At 44.2% G+C, this 24,292-nt stretch overlaps 1 protein-coding gene across 3 annotated transcripts in view; it reads left to right on the top strand.

Annotated features, from left to right (window-relative positions):
• The window catches only part of LOC139274850 (relaxin receptor 2-like), a 294,506-nt gene that overhangs the window by 211,055 nt on the left and 59,159 nt on the right, over positions 1-24,292 (top strand). For all 3 annotated transcript variants that reach the window (XM_070891552.1, XM_070891551.1, XM_070891553.1), the window contains 2 exons: positions 781-1,191; positions 19,714-19,932. In XM_070891552.1, the coding sequence (XP_070747653.1) occupies positions 781-1,191; positions 19,714-19,932 (630 nt within the window). The remainder of the gene's footprint in view (positions 1-780; positions 1,192-19,713; positions 19,933-24,292) is intronic.

The raw sequence follows: 24,292 nt of genomic DNA on the forward strand, positions 1-24,292 counted from the left end.
AGCGAGATGTGAGGCGGGCAGGCCCCACTACCGACGAAGAAGCCGGACCCCGCCAAGGACTTAGGGCGGGGCCAACACACAGCCGATGCTGGGCTGCCGCCACCGCCGACTCTTCAGGCGGGGCCCGCCCCCAGCGAGAGGCCGGGCGGGCGGGCCCTGCCGCCGAGGTAAGATGCGCAGGCCACTCGGCCCAGGATAGGGCCGATGTCCCTTCGGCCTGGGATAGGGTCGTCGCCCCGGACATAGGATGCCAGGAGCTACTGCGCACGCGCGCAGCTGCCAGCACTGTTTTCGGCGCAAGGCTGTAGCTCCGCCCCCAGCAGCTCCTGCTGTGGAAATGGGCCTATAGCTATCGGAGAATCACGAGGTAAGTATTTGGCGCAATTTTTGTTCTATAAATTAGGCAGGCCTCTCCGATGTGCGCCGTTCTAGCGGGTGGCCGAAACTTGACCTCAATAAGTGTGGGCATTTCATCTCCCTCCTCCTCAGGGGAAGTCCAATTAATCCTGGAACAATTTAAGCTGGGGCGGGGGGGACAATGTAAGGTAAGGAGACCCAGCATCAAGTCTCCAATCTGTTTCTGTGCTTTGTGTTCAGAAAACAAGTATACTCAGAGCACAAAACGCAGGTAACCAGCCCAATATATCTAGAGATCCTGATTGATAATGAAAATTTGCACAATTGCTTTCTTTTTACCAAAGTTATGTAACTGATGATAGTGCTATAAAATACAAATATCTCGTATTTAGAAAATGTGTGTCTCCCTTTTTTGTGTACAAGGTGCTGATTGCCTGATGGGAGTATATCTATTCTTTGTTGGAATTTTTGATGTCAAATATCGTGGGGAGTACAACAAACATGCACAGCTATGGATGGAAAGTGTCCAGTGTCGAATGATAGGATTTCTGGCCATGCTTTCTACTGAAGTCTCAGTTCTGTTATTAACTTACCTGAGTCTGGAGAAGTATATTGTCATAGTCTTCCCATTCAATGACATCAAACCAGGAAAGCACCAGACTTTGATAATACTTATTACCATTTGGCTTATTGGATTTATTATTGCTATAATTCCACTCTGGAATGAAGACACATTCGGGAATTACTATGGAAGAAATGGAGTTTGCTTTCCTCTTCATGCAGACCAAATTGAAAATGATGCTGCGAAAGGCTATTCTATTGGAATATTCCTTGGTATGAATTTATAAATATCTAATTATAAATGTTATTGTCTGGACAGGGCAAATAGAAATATTACAACAGGCAAAATGTACAAGACACAAGTAAAGCAAAGATTTATAAACATGGCTAACAGTTGCATCAGACAAATCCATTGTTGGATAGTATATATCATTAGATAGTAAGGAGAGGTGAGGTACTCCCAGGCAAGAACCTCTTTGGCCTGCAAACTGACTTTAGAGTTAGCACTGCAGTGCAATTCTGAGAGAATGCTGCACTGTCAGACGTATCATCTTTTGGCTGAGACCTTAAACGCTGTCTGTCCTTTCAGATGGGTATAAAAGATATGGGAGTAACTATTTGTACTGCAGATTTCTGCTCATGCGTCTGTCAAGCTCTGCCCCCCGATGCCTCCCGCCCGAACCGGAAGTGCCCGACTGAAAGTGCGGCTCCTCTCTCATTCCATGCGGCCGAGAGTGGCGGCGGGGGGGCCGAGAGCGGCGGCGGATGGCTGAGAGAGAGAGAGACTGGGGGGGGGGGGGGAGGAGGTGGGGGGGAGGAGAGAAAGAGAGACTGGGGGGGGAGAGAGACAGGTCGGGGATCGGAGGGGAGAAAGGGAACTTAGAAGACGGATCATGTTCTTCCAACCCCCTTGTTGGAGTGAATGAAATCCAGAAGTCACGACACTGTCACTATTCACTGTGTACCCAATAAACCTGTTAACAATCCATACACAATGCCCCATTTATGGTGGGGTGAGGGAGGGGGTAAGGTATTGCACTAGCGCAGGTGTAAGGAGAGATTTTGGCTAGGGGAGGGATGCACTCTGACTGCAATAAGGCACTTTGGCTGGCCCTATCGATCTTCTGGGGAGCTCTGTCCTCTGTTGCTTCAGGAAAAAGTGGATCGCGTTACAATTTGCATAGGCAGTTCCAGTTACACATTCCAGTGAAACTTCAGGCTGTGGCTTATCCTCCAAGGGAACCAATCATAGACAAAGGGTGGAGCATGGTGGCCATTTTGGCAGTACAAATAAGTGCGTCCAAAAGATATTGTGGCACTATTGGAAAAAGAGCAGGTGAGTTCTCCTGGTGTGCTGGCCAACATTTATTCTTCAAACAACTTCACTAAAACTGATTATCTAGTCATTCATCTCATTACTGTTTATGGGACCTTGTGCATAAATTGGCTGTTGCATTCGCCGACAATAAAACAGTGACTACACTTCATTGGGAGTGAAGCATTTTGGGATGTCCTCAAAGCATGAAAGGCACTATATAAATGCAAGTTCTTTCTTTCTTAACATTGAAACACATGAGCCCTGAAATTATACTGTGGAATATAAGTATATAAAACCTTAAAGTATTCATCTGAAAATTCTCATCCAGCTATTTTAGCAGAGACATTGAAATAAGCTTTCATTAAATAACAGATAGAGGAATTTCAGATAAAAACATTAAAGCATTTGGACACAGTTAACTTTGACTTTAAATTTATTTTCCAGATGGTTTTCAAATTCTGTCAAAATTATGCCCTGTCTGTGTTGTAAAGCTCATCAGAATAAATTTCTAATAACGTAGTTCTCATAGCATGGTATCCTACTAATTCTGCATTTCTCACTAGAAGACTCAAGATTGAAACCAATTGTCATGTTTTAGCTTCCTGTGGTTGACAATCTCATCGTGTAATCAAGGGAGGGAGAGAAAACTAAAGTGGTTCCTTCCCAAATGGCTCCATTACTGATGTTCATGCTAGGTCAAACAAAGAGCAGTATTCAACAACATCCACGGAGATATTTGAGATGTATCATCCCACATTCTTAATCAAAAACCACATATTTGAACAAAAAAGATAATTTATGTGACATTAATCGATGTGTAACACCTGAGTTGACATCACGACTACTATTTTGGGCACAGAAAAACGTGTGTGAATCAACCCTGCAGAGACACTGTCAGTGACGCACGGACGCACACATCTTTCAGTTTTGATTTCAGCTTTAATGGGCCGAAAATTACGGTCGAGTAGCTTCCGTCGGACGAACACCTCTGACCCCCAAAAAAATCTATGAAAATACCTGGTGGGCCCGGAGGAACGTAGGATTCCAGTTGGAGACCTAGTTTCACAGTCCAGCGCATGGGAAGTTGTCTTCCATGTACAAACGCATATGCTGGAATCATGTGGACCTGGACCACCAATCACTAACTAGTATTCTCATTGATAATAATGGAAACTCAATTTTTACGAGCTTCAATTACTATCAATGAGAATAACCCCCTAAAACAAGAAACACAGCACAATAAATTAAAAAAACACGTCACATATTTAAAGTGAATTGAAATTGAATGTAATTAAAGGTTTGAGAAAAAAAATATTTTTTTGAATTTTTTTAATGCTTTAATAGGTTAAAAACAAACTTACCTTAATGGACAGGGTTTTTAATATAAAAATGTGTGATTAGATTTACTTTTTCTATGCTTTAAAACTCTTACGCTGATAAAAGTAAGCTATACGCCTATTTTTTACCAGGCGTAAGAGTTTGAAGGACATTCGCTGGGCAAGAGTTAGGCAAATAGCCCAATCTCTGCCCTGCGGATGTCCTTCTCCCAGGATGACAGATCGGAAAACCCGCTTTCGACAGTACAACAATGACTACACTCCAAAAGTACTTAATTGGCGGTAAAGCGCTTTGAGATGTCTGGTGGTCATGAAAGGTACTATATAAATGCAAGTCTGTCTTTCTTGGCGCATGTACATCATGCGCCGAGAACCAGCTTTTGCAAGGCCTCGCCGGGCGCAATTTTTGGCCCATTATATTTTATTGAAGTAATGGCTTGGTCCAATACATTTAAAAAGTTGTTAAAAAGTTGTGCAGGGAGTGCTGCTGCATGCTTGCAAGGCCTTGGCTGGTAAAGGAAGGCCTCTGAGCAGACAGAAAATGCAGTTCAGGCAGCATCCACGGAGAGAAACAGAATTAACGTTTCAGGTCAAGATGCTGCCTGATGTGCTGAGTATTTCCAGCATTTTCTGCTTTTATTTCAGATTTTCAGCATCCGCAGTATTTTGCCTCATAGAAGACCACTTGCTCACAGTCCTGGGCACATGGAGGTGAAGCAGAGGCAGCAAAGGGGACAAGCTGCTCGCAGAGGAAAGGGGAAGATGCAGAAGAGGAGAAAGCAGAAGGAAGGATGCAACCCAGATAGCCCCTTTCTGGCCAGGAGACCAAAATGAAATCATCCATCTGTGGTAGCAATTACCACAAACCCAAATATCTTTTCAACAATAGTCCCCACACCTTACCTTCCCTCTGTGAATGACCATCACATCATGCTCTTGGCCACAATGCTGAAATAAAAGCCACCACAAAGCAAACTTTCCAATCCAACTCTATACATCTATCAATCCAATATGACATTGAGAAATCAATTAATTACCCTTGTGCATTCCCTTAGTAACTGTCTTGTGTGTTCCTTTGCGAATGCTCCACCAGTGGCTGCAGCATGTCTAGTGAAAGGCTTTCAGTAGGGGACACTGCAGGATAACCTCTAGTAGCTGGTGGCTGGGAGGGTGACATCAAGTAACGGTGTTTCTTTTTCTTCTTCTTCACTCTCCTTTCCCTCTTCTTGGTCAACCACTGGCTGGGTAGGCTGGATTTCTTGGGTGTCTGAAATGAGGAAGGCACAAGGGTAGAGTTGTGGTGAGGGGAGGACGGGAAAACAGAGCTGCATGCTGACACCGTGCACCGTAACCCTTAATTCCCTTATTGGTTAAAAATCTATCTATTTGTGATTTGAATACATTCAATGAGCTAGCCTCAACTGCTTCCTTGAGCAGAGAATTCCACAGATTAACAACCCTCTTGGAGAAGAAATTCCTTCTCAACTCGGTTTTAAATCGGCTCCCCCGTATTTTGAGGCTGTGCCCCCTAGTTCTAATCTCCTCGACCAGTGGAAACAACCTCTCTGCCTCTATCTTGTCTATCCCTTTCATTATTTTAAATGTTTCTATAAGATCACCCCTCATCCTTCTGAACTCCAACGATTAAAGACCAGTCTACTCTATCATCATAAGGTAACCCCCTCATCTCCGGAATCAGCCAAGTGAATCGTCTCTGTACCCCCTCCAAAGCTAGTATATCCTTCCTTAAGTAAGGTGACCAAAACTGCATGCAGTACTCCAGGTGCGGTCTCACCAATACCCTGTACAGTTGCAGCAGGACCTCCCTGCTTTTGTACTCCATCCCTCTCGCAATGAAGGCCAACATTCCATTCGCCTTCCTGATTACCTGCTGCACCTGCAAACTAACTTTTTGGGATTCATGCACAAGGACCCCCAGGTCCCTCTGCACCGCAGCATGTTGTAATTTCTCCCCATTCAAATAATATTCCCTTTTACTGTTTTTTTTCCCCAAGGTGGATGACCTCACATTTTCCGACATTGTATTCCATCTGACAAACCTTAGCCCATTCGCTTAACCTATCTAAATCTCTTTGCAGCCTCTCTGTGTCCTCTACACAACCCGCTTTCCCACTAATCTTTGTGCCATCTGCAAATTTTGTTACACTACACTCTGTCCCCTCTTCCAGGTCATCTATGTATATTGTAAACAGTTGTGGTCCCAGCACCGATCCCTGTGGCACAACACTAATCACCGATTTCTAACCCGAAAAGGACCCATTTATCCCGACTCTCTGCTTTCTGTTAGCCAGCCAATTCTCGATCCATGCTAATACATTTCCTCTGACTCTGCGTACCTTTATCTTCTGCAGTAACCTTTTGTGTGGCACCTTATCGAATGCCTTTTGGAAATCTAAATACACCACATCCATCGGTACACCTCTATCCACCATGCTTGTTATATCCTCAAAGAATTCCAGTAAATTAGTTAAACATGATTTCCCCTTCATGAATCCATGTTGCATCTGCTTGATTGCACTATTCCTATCTAGATGTCCCGCTATTTCTTCCTTAATGATAGCTTCAAGCATTTTCCCCACTACAGATGTTAAACTAACAGGCCTATAGTTACCTGTCTTTTGTCTGCCCCCTTTTTTAAACAGAGGCGTTACATTAGCTGCTTTCCAATCCGCTGGTACCTCCCCAGAGTCCAGAGAATTTTGGTAGATTATAACGAATGCATCTGCTTTAACTTCCGCCAACTTTTTTAATACCCTGGGATGCATTTCATCAGGTCCAGGGACTTGTCTACCTTGAGTCCCATTAGCCTGTCCAGCACTACCCCCCTAGTGATAGTGATTATCTCAAGGTCCTCCCTTCCCACATTCCTGTGACCAGCAATTTTTGGCATGGTTTTTGTGTCTTCCACTGAAGACCAAAGCAAAATAATTGTTTAAGGTCTCAGCCATTTCCACGTTTCCCATTATTAAATCCCCCTTCTCATCTTCTGAGGGACCAACATTTACTTTAGTCACTCTTTTCTGTTTTATATATCGGTAAAAGCTTTTACTATCTGATTTTATGTTTTGTGCAAGTTTACTTTCATAATTTATCTTTCCTTTCTTTATTGCTTTCTTAGTCATTCTTTGCTGTCGTTTAAAATTTTCCCAATCTTCTTGTTTCCCAGTAACCTTGGCCACCTTATACGCATTGGTTTTTAATTTGATACTCTCCTTTATTTCCTTGGTTATCCATGGCTGGTTATCCTTTCTCTTACCGCCCTTCTTTTTCACTGGAATGTATTTTTGTTGAGCACTATGAAAGAGCTCCTTAAAAGTCCTCCACTGTTCCTCAATTGTGCCACCGTTTAGTCTGTGTTCCCAGTCTACTTTAGCCAACTCTGCCCTCATCCCACTGTAGTCCCCTTTGTTTAAGCATAATACGCTCGTTTGAGACACTACTTCCTCACCTTCAAACTGTATTACAAATTCAACCATACTGTGATCACTCACTCCGAGAGGATCTTTTACTCGGAGATCGTTTATTATTCCTGTCTCATTACACAGGACCAGATCTAAGATGGCTTGCTCCCTTGTAGGTTCTGTAACATACTGTTCTAAGAAGAATTCCTCCTCCAGGATACCCCGTGCAATTTGATTTGACCAATCGATATGTAGGTTAAAATCCCGCATGATTACTGCCATTCCTTTTTCACATGCCTCCATTATTCCCTTGATTATTGCCCGCCCCACCATGAAGTTATTATTTGGGGGCCTATAAACTACGCCCACTTGTGACTTTTTCCCCTTACTATCTCTAATCTCCACCCACAATGATTCGACATTTTGTTCATTAGAGCCAATATCGTCTCTCACAACTGCCCTGATATCCTTTATTAACAGAGCTACCCCACCTCCTTTGCCGCCTTGTCTATCTTTCCAAATTGTCAAATACCCCTGTATATTTAATTCCCAGTCTTGGCCCCCCTGCAACCATGTTTCTGTAATGGCCACCAAATCATACCCATTTGTAATGATTTGTGCCGTCAACTCATTTACTTTATTTCGAATGCTGCGTGCGTTTCGGTCGAGTGTTTTAATACTAGTTTTTAAACTATGATTTTTAGTTTTGACCCCTTCTGCGGCCCCTTTATATTCATACATATTGTCCCTTCCTATCACCTTGTGGTTTACACTTACCCCAGTGGTACTCTGCTCTGCTGCCTCCTGACTTTTGCACTCTTTCTTGGGGTCCTGTTCATCTGCGCTCTCACCCACTCCAACTAGCTCAGAGCCCTCTCCTGGGTTCCGAATACTCCTTGCATTGAGGCACCGAGCTTTCATGCTTGCCTTTCTATTACACTTTGACCCTTTAGAATTTTGCTGTACAGTGGCCCTTTTTGTTTTTTGCATTGGGTTTCTCTGCCCTCCACTTTTCCTCATCTCCTTTCTGTCTTTTGCTTTTGTCTCCATTTTGTTTGCCTCTGTCTCCCTGCATTGGTTCCTATCCCCCTGCCATATTAGTTTAACTCCTCCCCAACAGCACGAGCAAACACTCCCCCGAGGACATTGGTTCCGGTCTTGCCCAGGTGCAGACCGTCCCGTTTGTACTGGTCCCACCTCCCCCAGATTGTACATTAATGATTTAGACGAGGGGATTAAATGCAGTATCTCCAAATTTGCAGATGATACTAAGTTGGGTGGCAGTGTGAGCTGCGAGGAGGATGCTATTAGGCTGCAGAGTGACTTGGATAGGTTAGGTGAGTGGGCAAATGCATGGCAGATGAAGTATAATGTGGATAAATGTGAGGTTATCCACTTTGGTGGTAAAAACAGAGAGACAGACTATTATCTGAATGGTGACAGATTAGGAAAAGGGAAGGTGCAACGAGACCTGGGTGTCATGGTACATCAGTCATTGAAGGTTGGCATGCAGGTACAGCAGGCGGTTAAGAAAGCAAATGGCATGTTGGCCTTCATAGCGAGGGGATTTGAATACAGGGGCAGGGAGGTGTTGCTACAGTTGTACAGGGCCTTGCTGAGGCCACACCTGGAGTATTGTGTACAGTTTTGGTCTCCTAACTTGAGGAAGGACATTCTTGCTATTGAGGGAGTGCAGCGAAGGTTCACCAGACTGATTCCCGGGATGGCGGGACTGACCTATCAAGAAAGATTGGATCAACTGGGCTTGTATTCACTGGAGTTCAGAAGAATGAGAGGGGATCTCATAGAAACGTTTAAAATTCTGACGGGTTTAGACAGGTTAGATGCAGAAAGAATGTTCCCAATGTTGGGGAAGTCCAGAACCAGGGGTCACAGTCTGAGGATAAGGGGTAAGCCATTTAGGACCGAGATGAGGAGAAACTTCTTCACCCAGAGAGTGGTGAACCTGTGGAATTCTCTACCACAGAAAGTAGTTGAGGCCAATTCACTAAATATATTCAAAAGGGAGTTAGATGAAGTCCTTACTACTCGGGGGATCAAGGGTTATGGCGAGAAAGCAGGAAGGGGGTACTGAAGTTTCATGTTCAGCCATGAACTCATTGAATGGCGGTGCAGGCTAGAAGGGCTGAATGGCCTACTCCTGCACCTATTTTCTATGTTTCTATGTTTCTAACCGGTTCCAATACCCCACGAATTTGAATCCCTCCCTGCTGCACCACTGCTCAAGCCACGTATTCATCTGAGCTATCCTGCGATTCCTGCTCTGACTAGCACGTGGCACTGGTAGCAATCCCAAGATTACTACTTTTGAGGTCCTACTTTTTAATTTAGCTCCTAGCTCCTTAAATTCGTCTAGTAGGACTTCATCCCTTTTTTTACCTATATCGTTGGTACCAATGTGCACCACGACAACTGGCTGTTCACCCTCCCTTTTCAGAATGCCCTGCACCCGCTCCGAGACATCCTTGACCCTTGCACCAGGGAGGCAACATACCATCCTGGAGTCTCGGTTGCGGCCGCAGAAACGCCTATCTATTCCCCTTACAATTGAATCCCCTATCACTATCGCTCTCCCACTCTTTCCTGCCCTCCTGTGCAGCAGAGCCAGCCACGGTGCCATGAACTTGGCTGCTGCTGCCCACCCCTGATGAGTCATCCCCCTCAACAGTACTCAAAGCGGTGTATCTGTTTTGCAGGGGGATGACCGCAGGGGACCCCTGCACTACCTTCCTTGCACTGCTCTTCCTGCTGGTCTTCCATTCCCTATCTGGCTGTGGACCCTTCACCTGCGGTAAAACCAACTCGTTACACGTGCTACTCACGTCATTCTCAGCATCGAGGCAGTGATGGCCTTGGTAATTTGGTCCCACATTTTTCTTTCTGGAGGGCCTCCTGGCCCCCTGTGGGTAGAGGGGCTCTCTTGCAGTGTTGTCCCTTCCACTTGCACAAAGCTGGAGTGTTGCATGCAACACCTGGGTGCCTCTTCCCTGGCTTGTGTGAGCCGTTTGTGTTAGTGCTGAAGCACTTTTCAGTGCAGAAAGCAGCTCAGCTTTAAAAGCTGTAGACTGCCATTTGTAAATTATTTTTCATGTTTATTTTTTTATTCCAAAGGCAGTTGAGCTCAGGGCTATTTTTAAATGATTTTTCTTTTTCATTTTAGAAGGCAGTTCCCCTTTAAGGACTTGAGACTGCTTTCTAAAATGAGAGGCTAGCTTTAAGTCAACACTGCCTCGTTCCAGGGATGCTACGGCCATGCTACATTGAGCCTTCTGCTGAGGTTGGTTCGGCACTCAAATAATTTAAATCAGGCAGCACCAAAATAACAGTGATGCCTGCGCTGTTTTTACTGGTGGGTGTTAACCATGCCCCGCGTAGCATTGGCCATTTTCCCGTGTTAATCAAATTTCTAGGCCTCTGTAAATACAAAGCTTTTCCAAGGCTTTGTTGTAAATTTTTCCAAAAATGTTGTCAGTTAAGATCAGCCACTGTTAGTAAGACATGTTAATTTGTAAAGAAATATTCTGAATCCTAATGTGATTCAAGATAACATATTAAAATGACAATAATTACAATACTGTCTTAGCAGTTGAATACTTTATCTTTAAGAGTTTAATGAGTAACATGTGCCTTTTAAAAGTGCCAAATAATGACCAATATCTTTCATCTTATTTCTACTATATTATCTATAGTAAACCGTTCTGAAAGAGTGCTCACTTTTAACACGTTTGCAGTTCAATACCTGCTCTCCATTCATGGAGAAATATGAAAAGAATTAATGCAACGTAACACTTATACTGTAAATTTTGCTTTTGCGATTACTCTGACAAAGATGAAACATTTTTGCCTAGCCTTACTTTTGGCAGTGGTTTCTTTAATTCAATCAAATTACATGAGGATTTGAAATTCAGTTACATTCAGAATCATGTCCCCAGCTGAAATCAACACAAATGATTTGCAGACAGTTTGGTTATCTCCTTGGTTGTTGACTTGGGAAAAAGAGCCAAGCCTAACATTAAACACAAACAAATGTATGACTAGAAGCTCCTTTTCAATTTAACTATGATGGTATGAGACGTGAATTGGCTAGAATAGACTGGTGAGTGATATTTAAAGGGTTGACGGTGGATAGGCAATGGCAAACATTTAAAGATCACATGGATGAACTTCAACAATTGTACATCCCTGTCTGGAGTAAAATAAAATGGGGAAGGTGGCTCAACCGTGGCTAACAAGGGAAATTAAGGATAGTGTTAAATCGAAGGAAGAGGCATATAAATTGGCCAGAATACAGCAGAGGAGGGCAAAGGGTTTAATTAGGAGGGGGAGAAGAGAGTATGAGAGGAAGCTTGCTGGGAACATAAAAACTGACTGCAAAAGCTTCTATAGATATGCGAAGAGAAAAAGATTATTGAAGGCAAACGTAGGTCCCTTGCAGTCAGATTCAGGTGAATTTATAATGGGGAACAAAGAAATGGCGGACCAATTAAACAAATACTTTGGTCCGTCTTCACGAAGGAAGACACAAATAACCTTCCAGAAATACTAATGGGCCAAGGGTCTAGTGAGAAGGAGGAACTGAAGGAAATCCTTATTAGGCGGGAACATGTGTTAGGGAAATTGATGGGATTGAAGGTCGATAAATCCCCGGGGCTTGATAGTCTGCATCCCAGAGTACTTAAGGAAGTAGCCCTATAAATAGTGGATGCATTGGTGATCATTTTCCAACAGTCTAGCGACTCTGGATTGGTTCCTATGGACTGGAGGGTAGCTAATGTAACACCATTTTTTAAGAAGGGCGGGAGAGAGAAGGCGGGTAATTATAGACTGGTTAGCCTGACATCAGTAGTGGGGAAAATGTTGGAATCAATTTTAAAGATGAAATAGCAGCACATTTGGATAGCAATGATGGGATCGGTCCAAGTCAGCATGGATTTATGAAGGGGAAATCCTGCTTGACAAATTTTCTGGACTTTTTTGAGGATGTAACTAGTAGAGTGGACAAGGGAGAACCAGTGAATGTGGTGTATTTGGACTTTCAAAAGGCTTTTGACAAGGTCCCACACAAGAGATTGGTGTGCAAAATTAAAGCACATGGTATTGGGGTAGTGTACTGATGTGGACAGAGAACTGGTTGGCAGACAGGAAGCAGAGAATAGGGATAAACAGGACCTTTTCAGAATGGCAGGCAGTGACTAGTGGGGTGCCGCAGGGCTCAGTGCTGGGACCCCAGCTATTTACAATATACATTAATGATTTGGATGAGGGAATTGAGTGTAATACCTCCAAGTTTGCAGATGACACTAAGCTGGGTGGCAGTGTGAGCTGTGAGGAAGACACCAAAAGGCTGCAGGTTGACTTGGACAGGTTAGGTGAGTGGGCAAATGAGTGGCAGATGCAGTATAATGTGGATAAATGTGAGGTTATCCACTTTGGTGGCAAAAACACGAAGGCAGAATATTATCTGAATGGCGGCAGATTAGGAAAAGAGGAGGTGCAATGAGACCTGGGTGTCATGGTACATCAGTCATTGAAAGTTGGTATGCAGGTGCAGCAGGTGGTGAAGAAGGCAAATGGTATGTTGGCCTTCATAGCTAGGGGATTTGAGTATAGGAGTAGGGAGGTCTTACTGCTGTTGTACAGGGCCTTAGTGAGGCCTCACCTGGAATATTGTGTTCAGTTTTGGGCCTCCTAATCTGAGGAAGGACGTTCTTGCTATTGAGGGAGTGCAGCGAAGGTTCACCAGACTGATTCCAGGGATGGCAGGACTGACATATGAGGAGAGACTGGATCGACTGGGCCTGTATTCACTGGAGTTTAGAAGAATGAGAGGGGATCTCATAGAAACATAAAATTCTGACAGGACTGGACAGGTTAGATGTAGGAAGAATGTTCCCGATGTTGGGGAAGTCCAGAACCAGGGGATATAGTCGAAGGATAAGGGGTAAGCCATTTAGGACTGAGATGAGTAGAAACTTCTTCACTCAGAGAGTTGTTAACCTGTGGAATTCCCTACCGCAGAGAGTTGTTGATGCCAGTTCATTGGATATATTCAAGAGGGAGTTAGATATGGCCCTTACAGCTAAAGGGATCAAGGGGTATGCAGAGAGCAGGAAAGGGGTACTGAGATGAATGATCAGCCATGATCTTATTGAATGGTGGTGCAGGCTCAAAGTGCCGAATGACCTACTCCTGCACCTATTTTCTATGTTTCTGTGTTTCTATGAACATACAAAAATAATGGACGGGTAAAGACCAGCTGGTCCACTAAACCTGTCCCGAACAGTCCCAAGCATCATGCCCCCCCACCGCCCCCGAATACTCCCCACTAATCATGTAATCTGTTGGGAGATTTTCTTTTTAAAGATTAAAAAAATCGTACGCCATTAAAGTTCCAGTAGACCATAATGACCACAAGGCACAACAGCCAACATCCCATTACCTTTTGTACCTTTTCTGGTAGCTCATCCAGCTAACCTTTTGAACATGCTGTGAATCTCCACTCATTGCATCAGCTGGCAATTTGTTTCAGAGGTCAATGACCCTCTGTGATAAGAAAAAATCTACTGATATCTAACTTAATTCTATGCTTATGTAACTTGTATGCATGTCCTCTGGATCTCCCTAACCTGGCTCTCCCTAACCTATCTACTTCAAATAGCCTTCAAAGTGCCGCTCCTCTGAACTTTTTTCAAAGCTTCTCTATCACCCGCTTTTTGAATAATTGTTAACTGACAGTTATTTAAATTCATGAAGCTCTGGCAACTTTTTGGGGGTTATTAATTAGCATATGCTATCCAAATGCAAGAGAGTTGACAAATCAAGCCAGTTAGCTCCTGTGGTAGGTAAGAATATACACTTTATTTGATATGAGATTCTGAACCATTTTATTATTTTACTTTATTTTGAAGAATTAGTAGTGTCATGTCTACTTCAAATGTATATTAATGTTATTTACTCACTTGTTCAATAAATGTGTTTGGTAAATGAGCCAGAATCAAAGTCTGTTCATACTATTATTCTGCTATTTTCAAAGATGAGTAGAATCCTACAGAAACACAAGATAGATCCAACTTACTTATTAAAAACTTACTTATATATCAGAGTCCTAACTGGTCAAGTTTAATTTTTGGGAGATCAATTGGTGATGCATGCCAGCAGCCTGCCCATTGGGGCAAAGAAGAGGTCAGAGCCATTTTGAGGCTCAGGCCTCATTTAAATGGCACGCGCAAGCTGCTCACCTCAAATGGGTATCCTGGTGGAGCATGCTGGAATCAGATGGCCAAATATCGGGCAGCCCAGAGGCTGCTGTGCTGGCAGCAAGGTAAGTCTGGGGAAGTATTGTGATTACAGGGTGGCCAGGGAAAGAGGGGTGAAAAGATACCCGGTTCAGCATTGACCACAATATTTTGTGGGCTCAGGAGCTGGTGGGCTCCCACCTTGAATTTCAGATGAGTAGACACATTTTTCTGGGTATTATGAGAAGAAGAAAGAAAGACTTGCATTTATATAGCGCCTTTCACGACAACGAATATCTCAAAGCGTTTTACAGCTAATGAAGTACTTTTTTGGAGTGCAATCACTGTTGTAATGTGGGAAACGCGGCAACCAATTTGCGCACAGCAAGCTCCCACAATCAGCAGTGTGATAATCTGTTTTTGTTATGTTGATTAAGGGATAAATATTGGCCAGGATGAGATACATCTACATGATGATGTAGAAGAATGTCTTCCACTGCTGAGGTGGTAATCTGGCAGAATGGATCAACCATCCTTTAAAGAATCCACGCAATTCTCATTGGGGAGCGTGATCTGCTCTGCTAGATTATTGCTCAGGTGTTGAAGACAAACATCTACCCTATTGATTTTGGTGCAATTCTGTTTAATATTGATTGATTTATGAAGATAATAAAAATAAATGGAATATATATTTCCATTTTTACCAAAAATGGGCTGACTGTGTGCTTTAGAAAACTAGTATATTTAATTTGGTGTAGCTCCAGGCAAATCTATACAACTGCCCTCCACTTGTTAGATATATACACAAATATAAAAATACACAGTATGTCAGTGAAAAGGAGTTTTCTGGCAGTTCTATCTGATTGAAGCAAAATAAATTGTACTGTTCCTTCTCAGACCTTACAGCTAAAGAAGGGACATCTGTGTGTCCCTGAAATGCTATGACCCTACATTCTTCCATTGGTTTAATTAGCAGGTCTTTTATATTGAAATTACGTAACTTAAAATGACATGATTTTTTAAAGGAAATCTTTCTAAAATCATAAATCAGAACTATGTAGCTGATTATCTGCATTATTCTGTGGCTTCAGAGTAGAGCAATTAAAAAGAAACAAATTTGTTTGTAGAGACACACATAATGCGGGTACGGTAGCGTAGTATGCAGGTACAGTAGCATAGTGGTTATGTTACTGGACACCGGGAAAACTCCCCTACTCGTCTTTAAATAATCCCTTGGGATCTTTTTAATGTCTACCTGAAAGGACAGATGGAGTCCTGGTTTAATGTCTCAGCCAAAATATAAGGGTTTAAAATAAGCTTTCAAATTGATTAAAAAAATTACATGTTTCACAATAACATTTATGCATTTAATTGTTTTGTGACTTTTAATACCTTCACTTTTTTTTTTACTTGAAGACCTCAGCTTCTCTCAAAAGTCTGGGCTTGGAGTTTATATTTTTGCCCAAAGCTGTGACTCTGTGAGCTGAGTTCGGATTGTGTAATCTGAGCATGTGAAGTGCACTTAATTTTCCAGGATGCTTCAATACCATTCATTCAATTCTACTGATGGAATAATTTTCTTTCTGAATTTCTGGAACTTTCCAGTAGTTTTTCTTCAAATAATTTTGAAAAACAAGAGGACAAATCTGAAAAGCTTAATTGAGGGAAAATTTATGTTATTTAAAGGGGCTATGTCTGTGTGAGAAACTGAGGGGGGAAAAATGAGTGTACTAATTTACACACCTGTTGTAGCTTTCATTTTCTGTTCCACAAACTTCAGAAAATCTCCTAAGCTGAGAACAAAAGACTTATATTTATTTTGTGCCTTTCATGACCTCAGGACGTCCCAAAGCACTTTACAGCCAATGAAGTGTTTCTGAAGTGTAATCACTGTTGTAATGTAAGAAAGAGCAAAGGAGGTGAGACAGAGGGGTGGGACAGTATATTTGCTCGAGCTAGTGTTCAATTTTTAAAAAACTAGTTAAATTTTGACTCCAACTAATTATCTCTACCTGTTTTTGTTAACAGTTGGAAAAGTATATTTCAGTTTATTTTCTCATTCTAATTTGATTTTTTTAAAGTTGAATTTTCAAAGAAAGCAAAACTCATTGAGGGAAACAGATAGGGAAGGTAGAAGAGAAAGGAAGGGAGTGGAGATTGACAGAGCAAGAAAGTTGAAAGAGAGGAGGCTGCAAAAAAGCGGAGGTTGAAGTAAGGAGTGGGGGTTGTGAAAAACAAGTATTGAATTTTGAAAACAAATAAATCCTCATAGGGAAACAGGAAGAGATGGTGGGGGGGCAGGAAAGAGAAGAGTGTTGGCCCTCTGGTCTCTCACCACCTGCTGTTTGTAGAAGAGAGTGGATGGCAGGTAAACGCTGAGGTGACTGGATAGTGATACAAGCAGGAGAGGAAAATACAGTGGGTAGTTCTTAAAGATGGGAGTAGTAATCAGTGGTTGGACGTGAGAGGATAGTAAGAAGGTGAAGGGGTAAAGGATGTGATGAGATGGAGGGTAGGGAATGTAGAAGCAATTGGGGGAGGTAAGGAAGCCTCATCATCATTTTAGTATGGGGAACAGTGTGAAGTAGTGGAAGGATTTGGGAGCTGAATAACAGTCTGACAGGTCGCGATGTCAATGCTCATAACGGCCATAACCATCTTTATACCAGTCGGTGGGATGGTTAGTCCTAAACGGCGGAGGGTTTTATGGGCTACCATAACCCGTACGATGAGGGGGTGGGGAGGGTCACCCACACTCATCGGACGTGAGTATTCCACTGACTGTCAACCCAGAATTCAAAGCTAGAGCTCCAACTTGACTCGCCAGGATTGTCTGGAGTGGGGTTTGAACACTGCACCTTCCTGGCCCAGAGGCAGAAATGCTACCACTGCGCCAAAGGCTCACTCCATAAGGGAGCCTACAAGGACCATATTTTCCCTGCCATCCTCACCCCAAATGCAACTTTCAGCCATTGGTGGCTTATTTCCCCACTTATCACCCTCCATCTCCCACTCAAAAAAAAACAAAAGAAAGAAGCAGACAAGAATAGAGAGAGAAGCAAAATGAAATTAAAGAAAGAGAAGCATGAAAGAAAAAAAGAGATAGCAGCAGAAGAGGTGACAGAGAGAAGGCATTAGAGACAGGCCAGAAAGTGATAATATTCTCTAATTTTTCATGTGCAGTGCAATGAGAGATTAATTAGTAATATATTAAAAAATTTACATCTACAAGCGTTTTTTACCAAATTTTTCCATGATAAATCCCTAAGTCCTTATAATTTAATCATTTTATAGTTTATATATCCTGGTCCAATTATCCCCAGGCTCTAACCCTACTTCACCTAAAAACTACACTTGGTCTTGATTTCTCATTAAAACTACCCTTTGTTGATTTCTCATATGCAGCACCACAGATAAACTCACTGTTCCTGTGATCCTGTGTTACTGTTATATGGGGTCAAGTTTCGGCCTCAGTTGCTCCTATTTTTTTGCAGCAACGGGTTTAGAATGGAGTATCTTAGAAGTTGCAATTCTCAGCATTTAGTTTGCTCCAGTTCTAGTCAGTTAGAACAGTTTCATTTTGGAACAGATTTTTTTTTTCAAAAGGGGGCGTGTCCAGCCACTTATGCCTGTTTTGAAAGTTTAGGCAGCAAAAACTTATTCCAAACTAACTTAGAATGGAGTAAGTGTAGATTTTTGTACGCTCAGAAAAACCTTGCCTACACTTAGAAAATCAGGCGTAGGTTACAAATCAGGCATAGGGAAGAGATGGGCGGGGAGAGGAGAGAGAAAGGGAAGTTTACAAACATGAAACACATCACTTTTACAAATAAAGAGCCATCAATAATAAATGATAAATAAATCAACCAATAAATCAATCAAAAAAATTTAATAAAACATTTTTAAAAATCAATAAATAAAAAATTAAGTTTCTACTTACCGACTGCAGCACCTGGAGCCCTCCAACAGCGTGCTGGGATGGGGCCCCCTCAGTGTGTGTGTGTCTCTCTCTCTCTCTGTCAGTGTCTCTCTCTCTGTCTGTCAGTGCCTATGTGTTTCTGACAGCGAGGGGAGGGGGGAGGAGGAGGGGGGGAAGAGGGGAGAGCGAGGGAGGGAGGGAGGGAGGGGGGAGAGGAGAGGGGGGAAGAGTGAAGGGAGGAGAGGGAGGGAAGGGAGAGGAGAGGGAGGGAAGGGAGAGGAGAGGAGGGGGGGGCGGGGAAGAGGAGAGAGGAGGGGGGGGAAGAGGAGAGGGAGGAGGCTGAACAGGCCGGGCCGACATGAAGAAGCCGGGCCGAAGACTTCGGGCAGGGCCCGCCCCCAGCAATATGTCAGGTGGGCGGGCCCCGCCGAAGGAAGAGGGAGCGGAGCCGGAGCTGGGAGTGGGCAGCGGAGCAGGAGCTGGGGAGGGGGGGGGGGTAGTGGAGCGGGAGCTGGGGGTAGCGGGCAGTGGGGCGGGAACTGGAGGGGATCGGGCAGCGGAGTGGGAGCTGGGGGAGGTCGGGCAGCGGAGCAGGAGCTGGGGGGGCTTGCAGCGGAGCAAGAGCTGAGGGGGCTCGGGCAGCGGAGCAGGAGCTGAGGGGGCTCGGGCAGCGGAGCAGGAGCTGGGGGGCTTGCAGCGGAGCAGGAACTGAGGGGGCTCGGGCAGCGGGGCAGGAGCTGGGGGGGTTCGGGCAGCGGAGCAGGAGCTGGGGGGGCTTGGGCAGCGGAGCAGGAGCTGAGGGGGCTCGGGCAGCGGAGCAGGAGCTGGGGGGGCTCGGGCAGCGGAGCAGGAACTGAAGCGGCTCGGGCAGCGGGGCAGGAGCTGGGGGGGCTCGGGCAGTGGAGCAGGAGCTGGGGGGGCTCGGGCAGCGGTGCGAGAGCTGGGGGGGGAGGGGGGCGGGGTGAGAGAGCCAGAGGGAGCGTGAGCTGAACAGGGGAGGAAGCTGGAACCACAGCCAGAGCAGGAACTGAAGAGGAGGGATGTGCAGTCTGATCGCTGCCCCAGTGAGCCCATTCGGCCAGGGTTGGGGCGACGTGCTTCGGACCCCTCCCACACAGTTTCAGGCGCCTGGAGCTACTGCACATGCGCGCCCACTGTAGCGCGCATGTGCATAGGTCCCAGCACTGTTTTCAGCGCAGGGACCTGGCTCCGCCCCCCACAGCTTGTGCTGCACCGTGCCGAGGGCCTGGATTGACCTGAGGGAGTGGAGAATACCGAGGTAAGTTTTCGCCGTGGTTTTGAGCGCAGAAATCAGGCGTGGCTCACGGGGCTGCGCCATTCTAGGCACAGCCCGAAACTTGACCCCATACATTCTAGTCGCCAGCTTTACCAGTAACATTAGTAAGGGCCTGGGAATATATCACCTGCGTATGTCTTGTATGCCTAGGGAGCAATATAGATGGGAGAAAAATAAATGAATAAATATAATAATTATTTCCTTAGATACCAACTTATGTGGAATTTCCTTTTTGTTTTCTAATAGGTTTGAATCTGATTGCCTTCATCATAATTGTCTTCTCTTACTCCAGCATGTTTTATTCCATTCACAAGACTGGAATCCAGACACCAGAAATGAAAAGACACATTCGAAGTGAAGTTGCAGTGGCTTACAGATTTTTCTTCATAGTGCTTTCTGATGCCCTTTGTTGGATTCCAATTTTTCTCTTAAAAGTCCTTTCATTGATTCAAGTGGAGATTCCAGGTATCTCTTACTGCTGTTACTGCTGCTTTCCCTTAAAGAGGCACAATATTTTGTTTGTTACAGAAAGATAGGTTCCGAGATTCTTGATCACATATGTATTAATTTTGCTGCATTTCCCGACCCATATTTCTGGTTAACTTAGTTTTATTCCTGGAAGTTGATTTATACTGGTATACTTCTATCTGCAACTATGTCAACTTTCAGTTTTTCAGGTTTTCAAAAAGTAAAAAGGGGCTTTTAAAGCTGCGGACTGCAGGAAGATATCAATGTACTGGTCAGGTGGGCAGAACAGTGGCAAATGGAATTCAATCTGGATAAGTGTGAGGTAATGCATTTGGGGAGATCAAACAAGGCAAAGGAATACACATTAAATGGTACGACACTGAAAAATGTAGAGGAACAAAGGAACATTGGAGTGCATGTCCCACAGATTCCTGAAGGTAGCAGGCCAGTTAGATAAGGTGGTTAAGAAGGCATATGGAATACTTGCCCCTTTATTAGTTAAGGCATGGAATACAAGAGAAAGGAGGTTATGCTTGAACTGTATAAAACACTGGTTAGGCCGCAGCTGGAGTACTGTGTGGCAGTTCTGGTCACCACATTACAGGAAATATGTGATTGCACTGGAAAGGGTGCAGAGGAGATTTACAAGAATATTGCCTGGACTGGAGAAATTTGGCTATAAGGAAAGATTGGAAATGCTGGACCTATTTTCCTCGGGACAGAGGAGGCTAAGGGGAGACCTGATTGAGGTGTATAAAATTATGAAGGGCCTGGATAGAGTGGATAGGAGAGTGTTTGAAGACCAGTATCTCAAACCCGGCACCAAGCTCGTGGTCGACAGAGCAATAGTGATACCTGCCCTCCGAAATGCAACCCAAGCACCCCACCCACCCATTTCTTCAACCACCGTTTGCCCCACCTGTGGCAGAGACTGTAGGTCCCGTATAGGACTCATCAGCCACAGGAGAACTCATTTTTAGTGTGGAAGAAGCAAGTCATCCTCTAATACGAGGGACTGCCGAAGAGAAGAGAAGAGAAGAGAAGAGAAGAGAGGATAGGAAGGACCTGTTTCCCTTGGCAGGGGGGTCAACAATCAGGGGACATGGACCTCAAAGCACGGGAGCAGAACCACCAACGCTGCCTCTGCAAGATCCTGCAAATCCATTGGCAGGATAGGCGCACCAACGTCAGCGTTCTCGTTCAGGTCAACATCCCCAGCATCGAAGTACTGACCACCCTCGATCAACTCCATTGGGCGGGCCACGTCATCTGCATGCCCGATAGGAGACTCCCAAAATAAGCACTCTACTCGGAGCTCCAACATGGCAAGCAAGCCTCAGGTGGGCAGAGGAATTGCTTCAAAGACACCCTCAAAGCCTCTTTGAAAAAGTGCAACATCCCCACCGATACCTAGGAATCCCTAGCCCAAGACGCACAAAATGAAGGAAAAGCATCCAGGAAGGCACCGAACACCTCGAGTTCTACGCCGAGAGCAAGCTGAAGCCAAGCGTAAACAGCGGAAGGAGCGCATGGCAACCCAAGCACCCCACCTTCAATCACCGTTTACCCCACCATGACAGAGACTGTAGGTCCCACGTTGGACTCATTAGCCACATGAGAACTAATTTTTAGTATTGAAGCAAGTAGTCCTTGACTCCAAGGGACTGCCTAAGAGAAGAGAAGAGAAGAGAGGATAAGAACATAAGAAATAGGAACAGGAGTAGGCCATACCGCCCCTTATGAGCCTGTTCCGCCATTCAATAAGATCATGGCTGATCTGATCATGGACTCGGCTCCATTTCCCCGCCCGCTTCCCATAAGCTCTTATCAGCTTATTGTTTAAGAAACTGTCTATTTCTGTCTTAAATTTATTCAATGTCCCAGCTTCCCTAGCTCTCTCAGGCAGCAAATTACACAAATTTTCAACCCTCTGAGAGAAGAAATTTCTCCTCATCTCTGTTTTAAATGGGCGACCCCTTATTCTAAGATCATGCCTCTAGTTCTAATCTCCCCCATCAGTGGAAACATCCTCTTTGCATCCACCTTGTAAAGCCCCCTCATAATCATATACGTTTCGATAAGATCACCTCTCATTCTTCTGAATTCCAATGAGTAGAGGCCCAACCTACTCAATCTTTCCTCATAAGTCGACCCCCTCATCTCTGGAATCGACGTAGTGAACCTTCTCTGAACTGTCTCCAAAGCAAGTATATCCTTTCGTAAATATGGAAACAAAAACTGCACGCAGTATTCCAGGTGTGGCCTCACCAATACCTTGTATAGCTGTAGCAAGACTTCCCTGCTTTTATACTCCATCCTCTTTGCAATAAAGGCCAAAATACCATTGGCCTTCCTGATCACTTGCTGTACCTGCATACTATCCTTTTGTGTTTCATGCACAAGTAACCCCAGGTCCCGCTGTATTGCAGCACTTTGCAATCTTTCTCCATTTAAATAATAACTTGCTCTTTGATTTTTTTCTGCCAAAGTGCATGACCTCACACTTTCCAACATTATACTCCATCTGCCAAATTATTGCCCGCTCACTTAGCCTGTCTATGTCCTTTTGCAGATTTTTTCTGTCCTCCTCACACATTGCTTTTCCTCCCAGCTTTGTATCATCAGCAAACTTGGCAACTTTACACTCAGTCCCTCCTTCCAAGTCGTTAATATAGATTGTATATAATTGCGGTCCCAGCACTGATCCCTGCAACACCCCACTAGTTACTGGTTGCCAACCAGAGAATGAACCATTTATTCCTCCTCTCTGTTCTCTGTTAGTTAGCCAATCCTCTATCCATGCTAATATATTAGCCCCAACCCCAAGGATAGGAAGGACCTGTTTCTCTTGGCAGAGGGGTCAATAACCAGGGGACATTTAAAGATTTAAAATAATTGGGGGGAGGTTTAGAGGAGATATGAGGGGAAATTTCTTCACCCAGAGAATTGTGGGCGTCTGGAACTCATTGGCTGAAAGGGTGGTAGAGGCAGGAACCTTCACCACATTTAAAAGATACTTGGATGTGCACTTAAAGTGCCGTAACCTACAGGGCTACGGATCAAGAGCTGGAAAGTGGGATTAGGCTGGATAGCTCGTGGTCAGCATGTGGGGACACGATGGGCCAAAATGGCCACCTCCGTGCTGTAAATTTCTATGATTCTAAGACAAAAATGAATTGATTAGACTAGGTAGAAAAGTTAAAACAAAAGTTAAAAATAAAAAAGACAGACAATGGAGTAGAAAGGGGAAAAAGAAAAGCAGTACTGGAGCATTTTTTTAAAAACATAAAATGTTTTGAAACATTTAATTTAGACATACTTCCTGGAATGTATTAGGGATGGTTTTCTAGACCAATATGTCGAGGAACCAACTCGAGGGCTGGCCATCCTAGACTGCGTGATGTGTAATGAGAAAGGACTAATTAGCAATCTTGTTGTGTGAGGACCCTTGGGGAAGAGTGCCCATAACATGGCAGAATTCTTCATTAAGATGGAGAGTGACACAGTTAACTCAGAGACTAGGATCCTGAACTTAGGGAAAGGTAACTTTGATGGTATGGGATGTAAATTGGCTAGAATAGACTGGCGAACGATACTTAAAGGGTTGACAGTGGATAGGCAATGGCAAATATTTAAAGATCACATAGATGAACTTCAACAATTGTACATCCCGGTCTGGAGTAAAAATAAAACGGGGAAGGTGGCTCAACCGTGGCTAACACGGGAAATTAAGGAGGTGTTAAATCCAAGGAAGAGGCATATAAATTGGCCAGAAAAAGCAGCAAACCTGAGGACTGGGAGAAATTTAGAATTCAGCAGAGGAGGACAAAGGGTTTCATTCGGAGGGGGAAAATAGAGTGTGAGAGTAAGCTTGCTGGGAACATAAAAACTGACTGCAAAAGCTTCTATAGATATGTGAAGAGAAAAAGATTAGTGAAGACAAACGTAGGTCCCTTGCAGTCAGATTCAGCTGAATTTATAATGGGAAACAAAGAAATGGCAGACCACTTGAACAAATACTTTGGTTCTGTCTTCACGAGGGAAGACACAAATAACATTCCAGAAATACGAGGCGACCGAGGGTCTAGTGAGAAGGAGGAACTGAAGGAAATCCTTATTAGTCGGGAAATTGTGTTCGGGAAATTAATGGGATTGAAGGCCGATAAGTCCCCAGGGCCTGATAGTCTGCATTCCAGAGTACTTAAAGATGTGGCCCTAGAAATAGTAGATGCATTGCTGATCATTTTCCAGCAGTCTATAGGCTCTGGATCAGTTCCTATCGACTGGAAGGTAGCTAATGTAACACCACTTTTTAAGAAAGGAGGGAGAGAGAAAACGGGGAATTATAGACCGGTTA

The sequence above is a fragment of the Pristiophorus japonicus genome, chromosome 10, assembly GCF_044704955.1.
Source record: "Pristiophorus japonicus isolate sPriJap1 chromosome 10, sPriJap1.hap1, whole genome shotgun sequence".
NCBI lineage: Eukaryota > Metazoa > Chordata > Chondrichthyes > Pristiophoridae > Pristiophorus > Pristiophorus japonicus.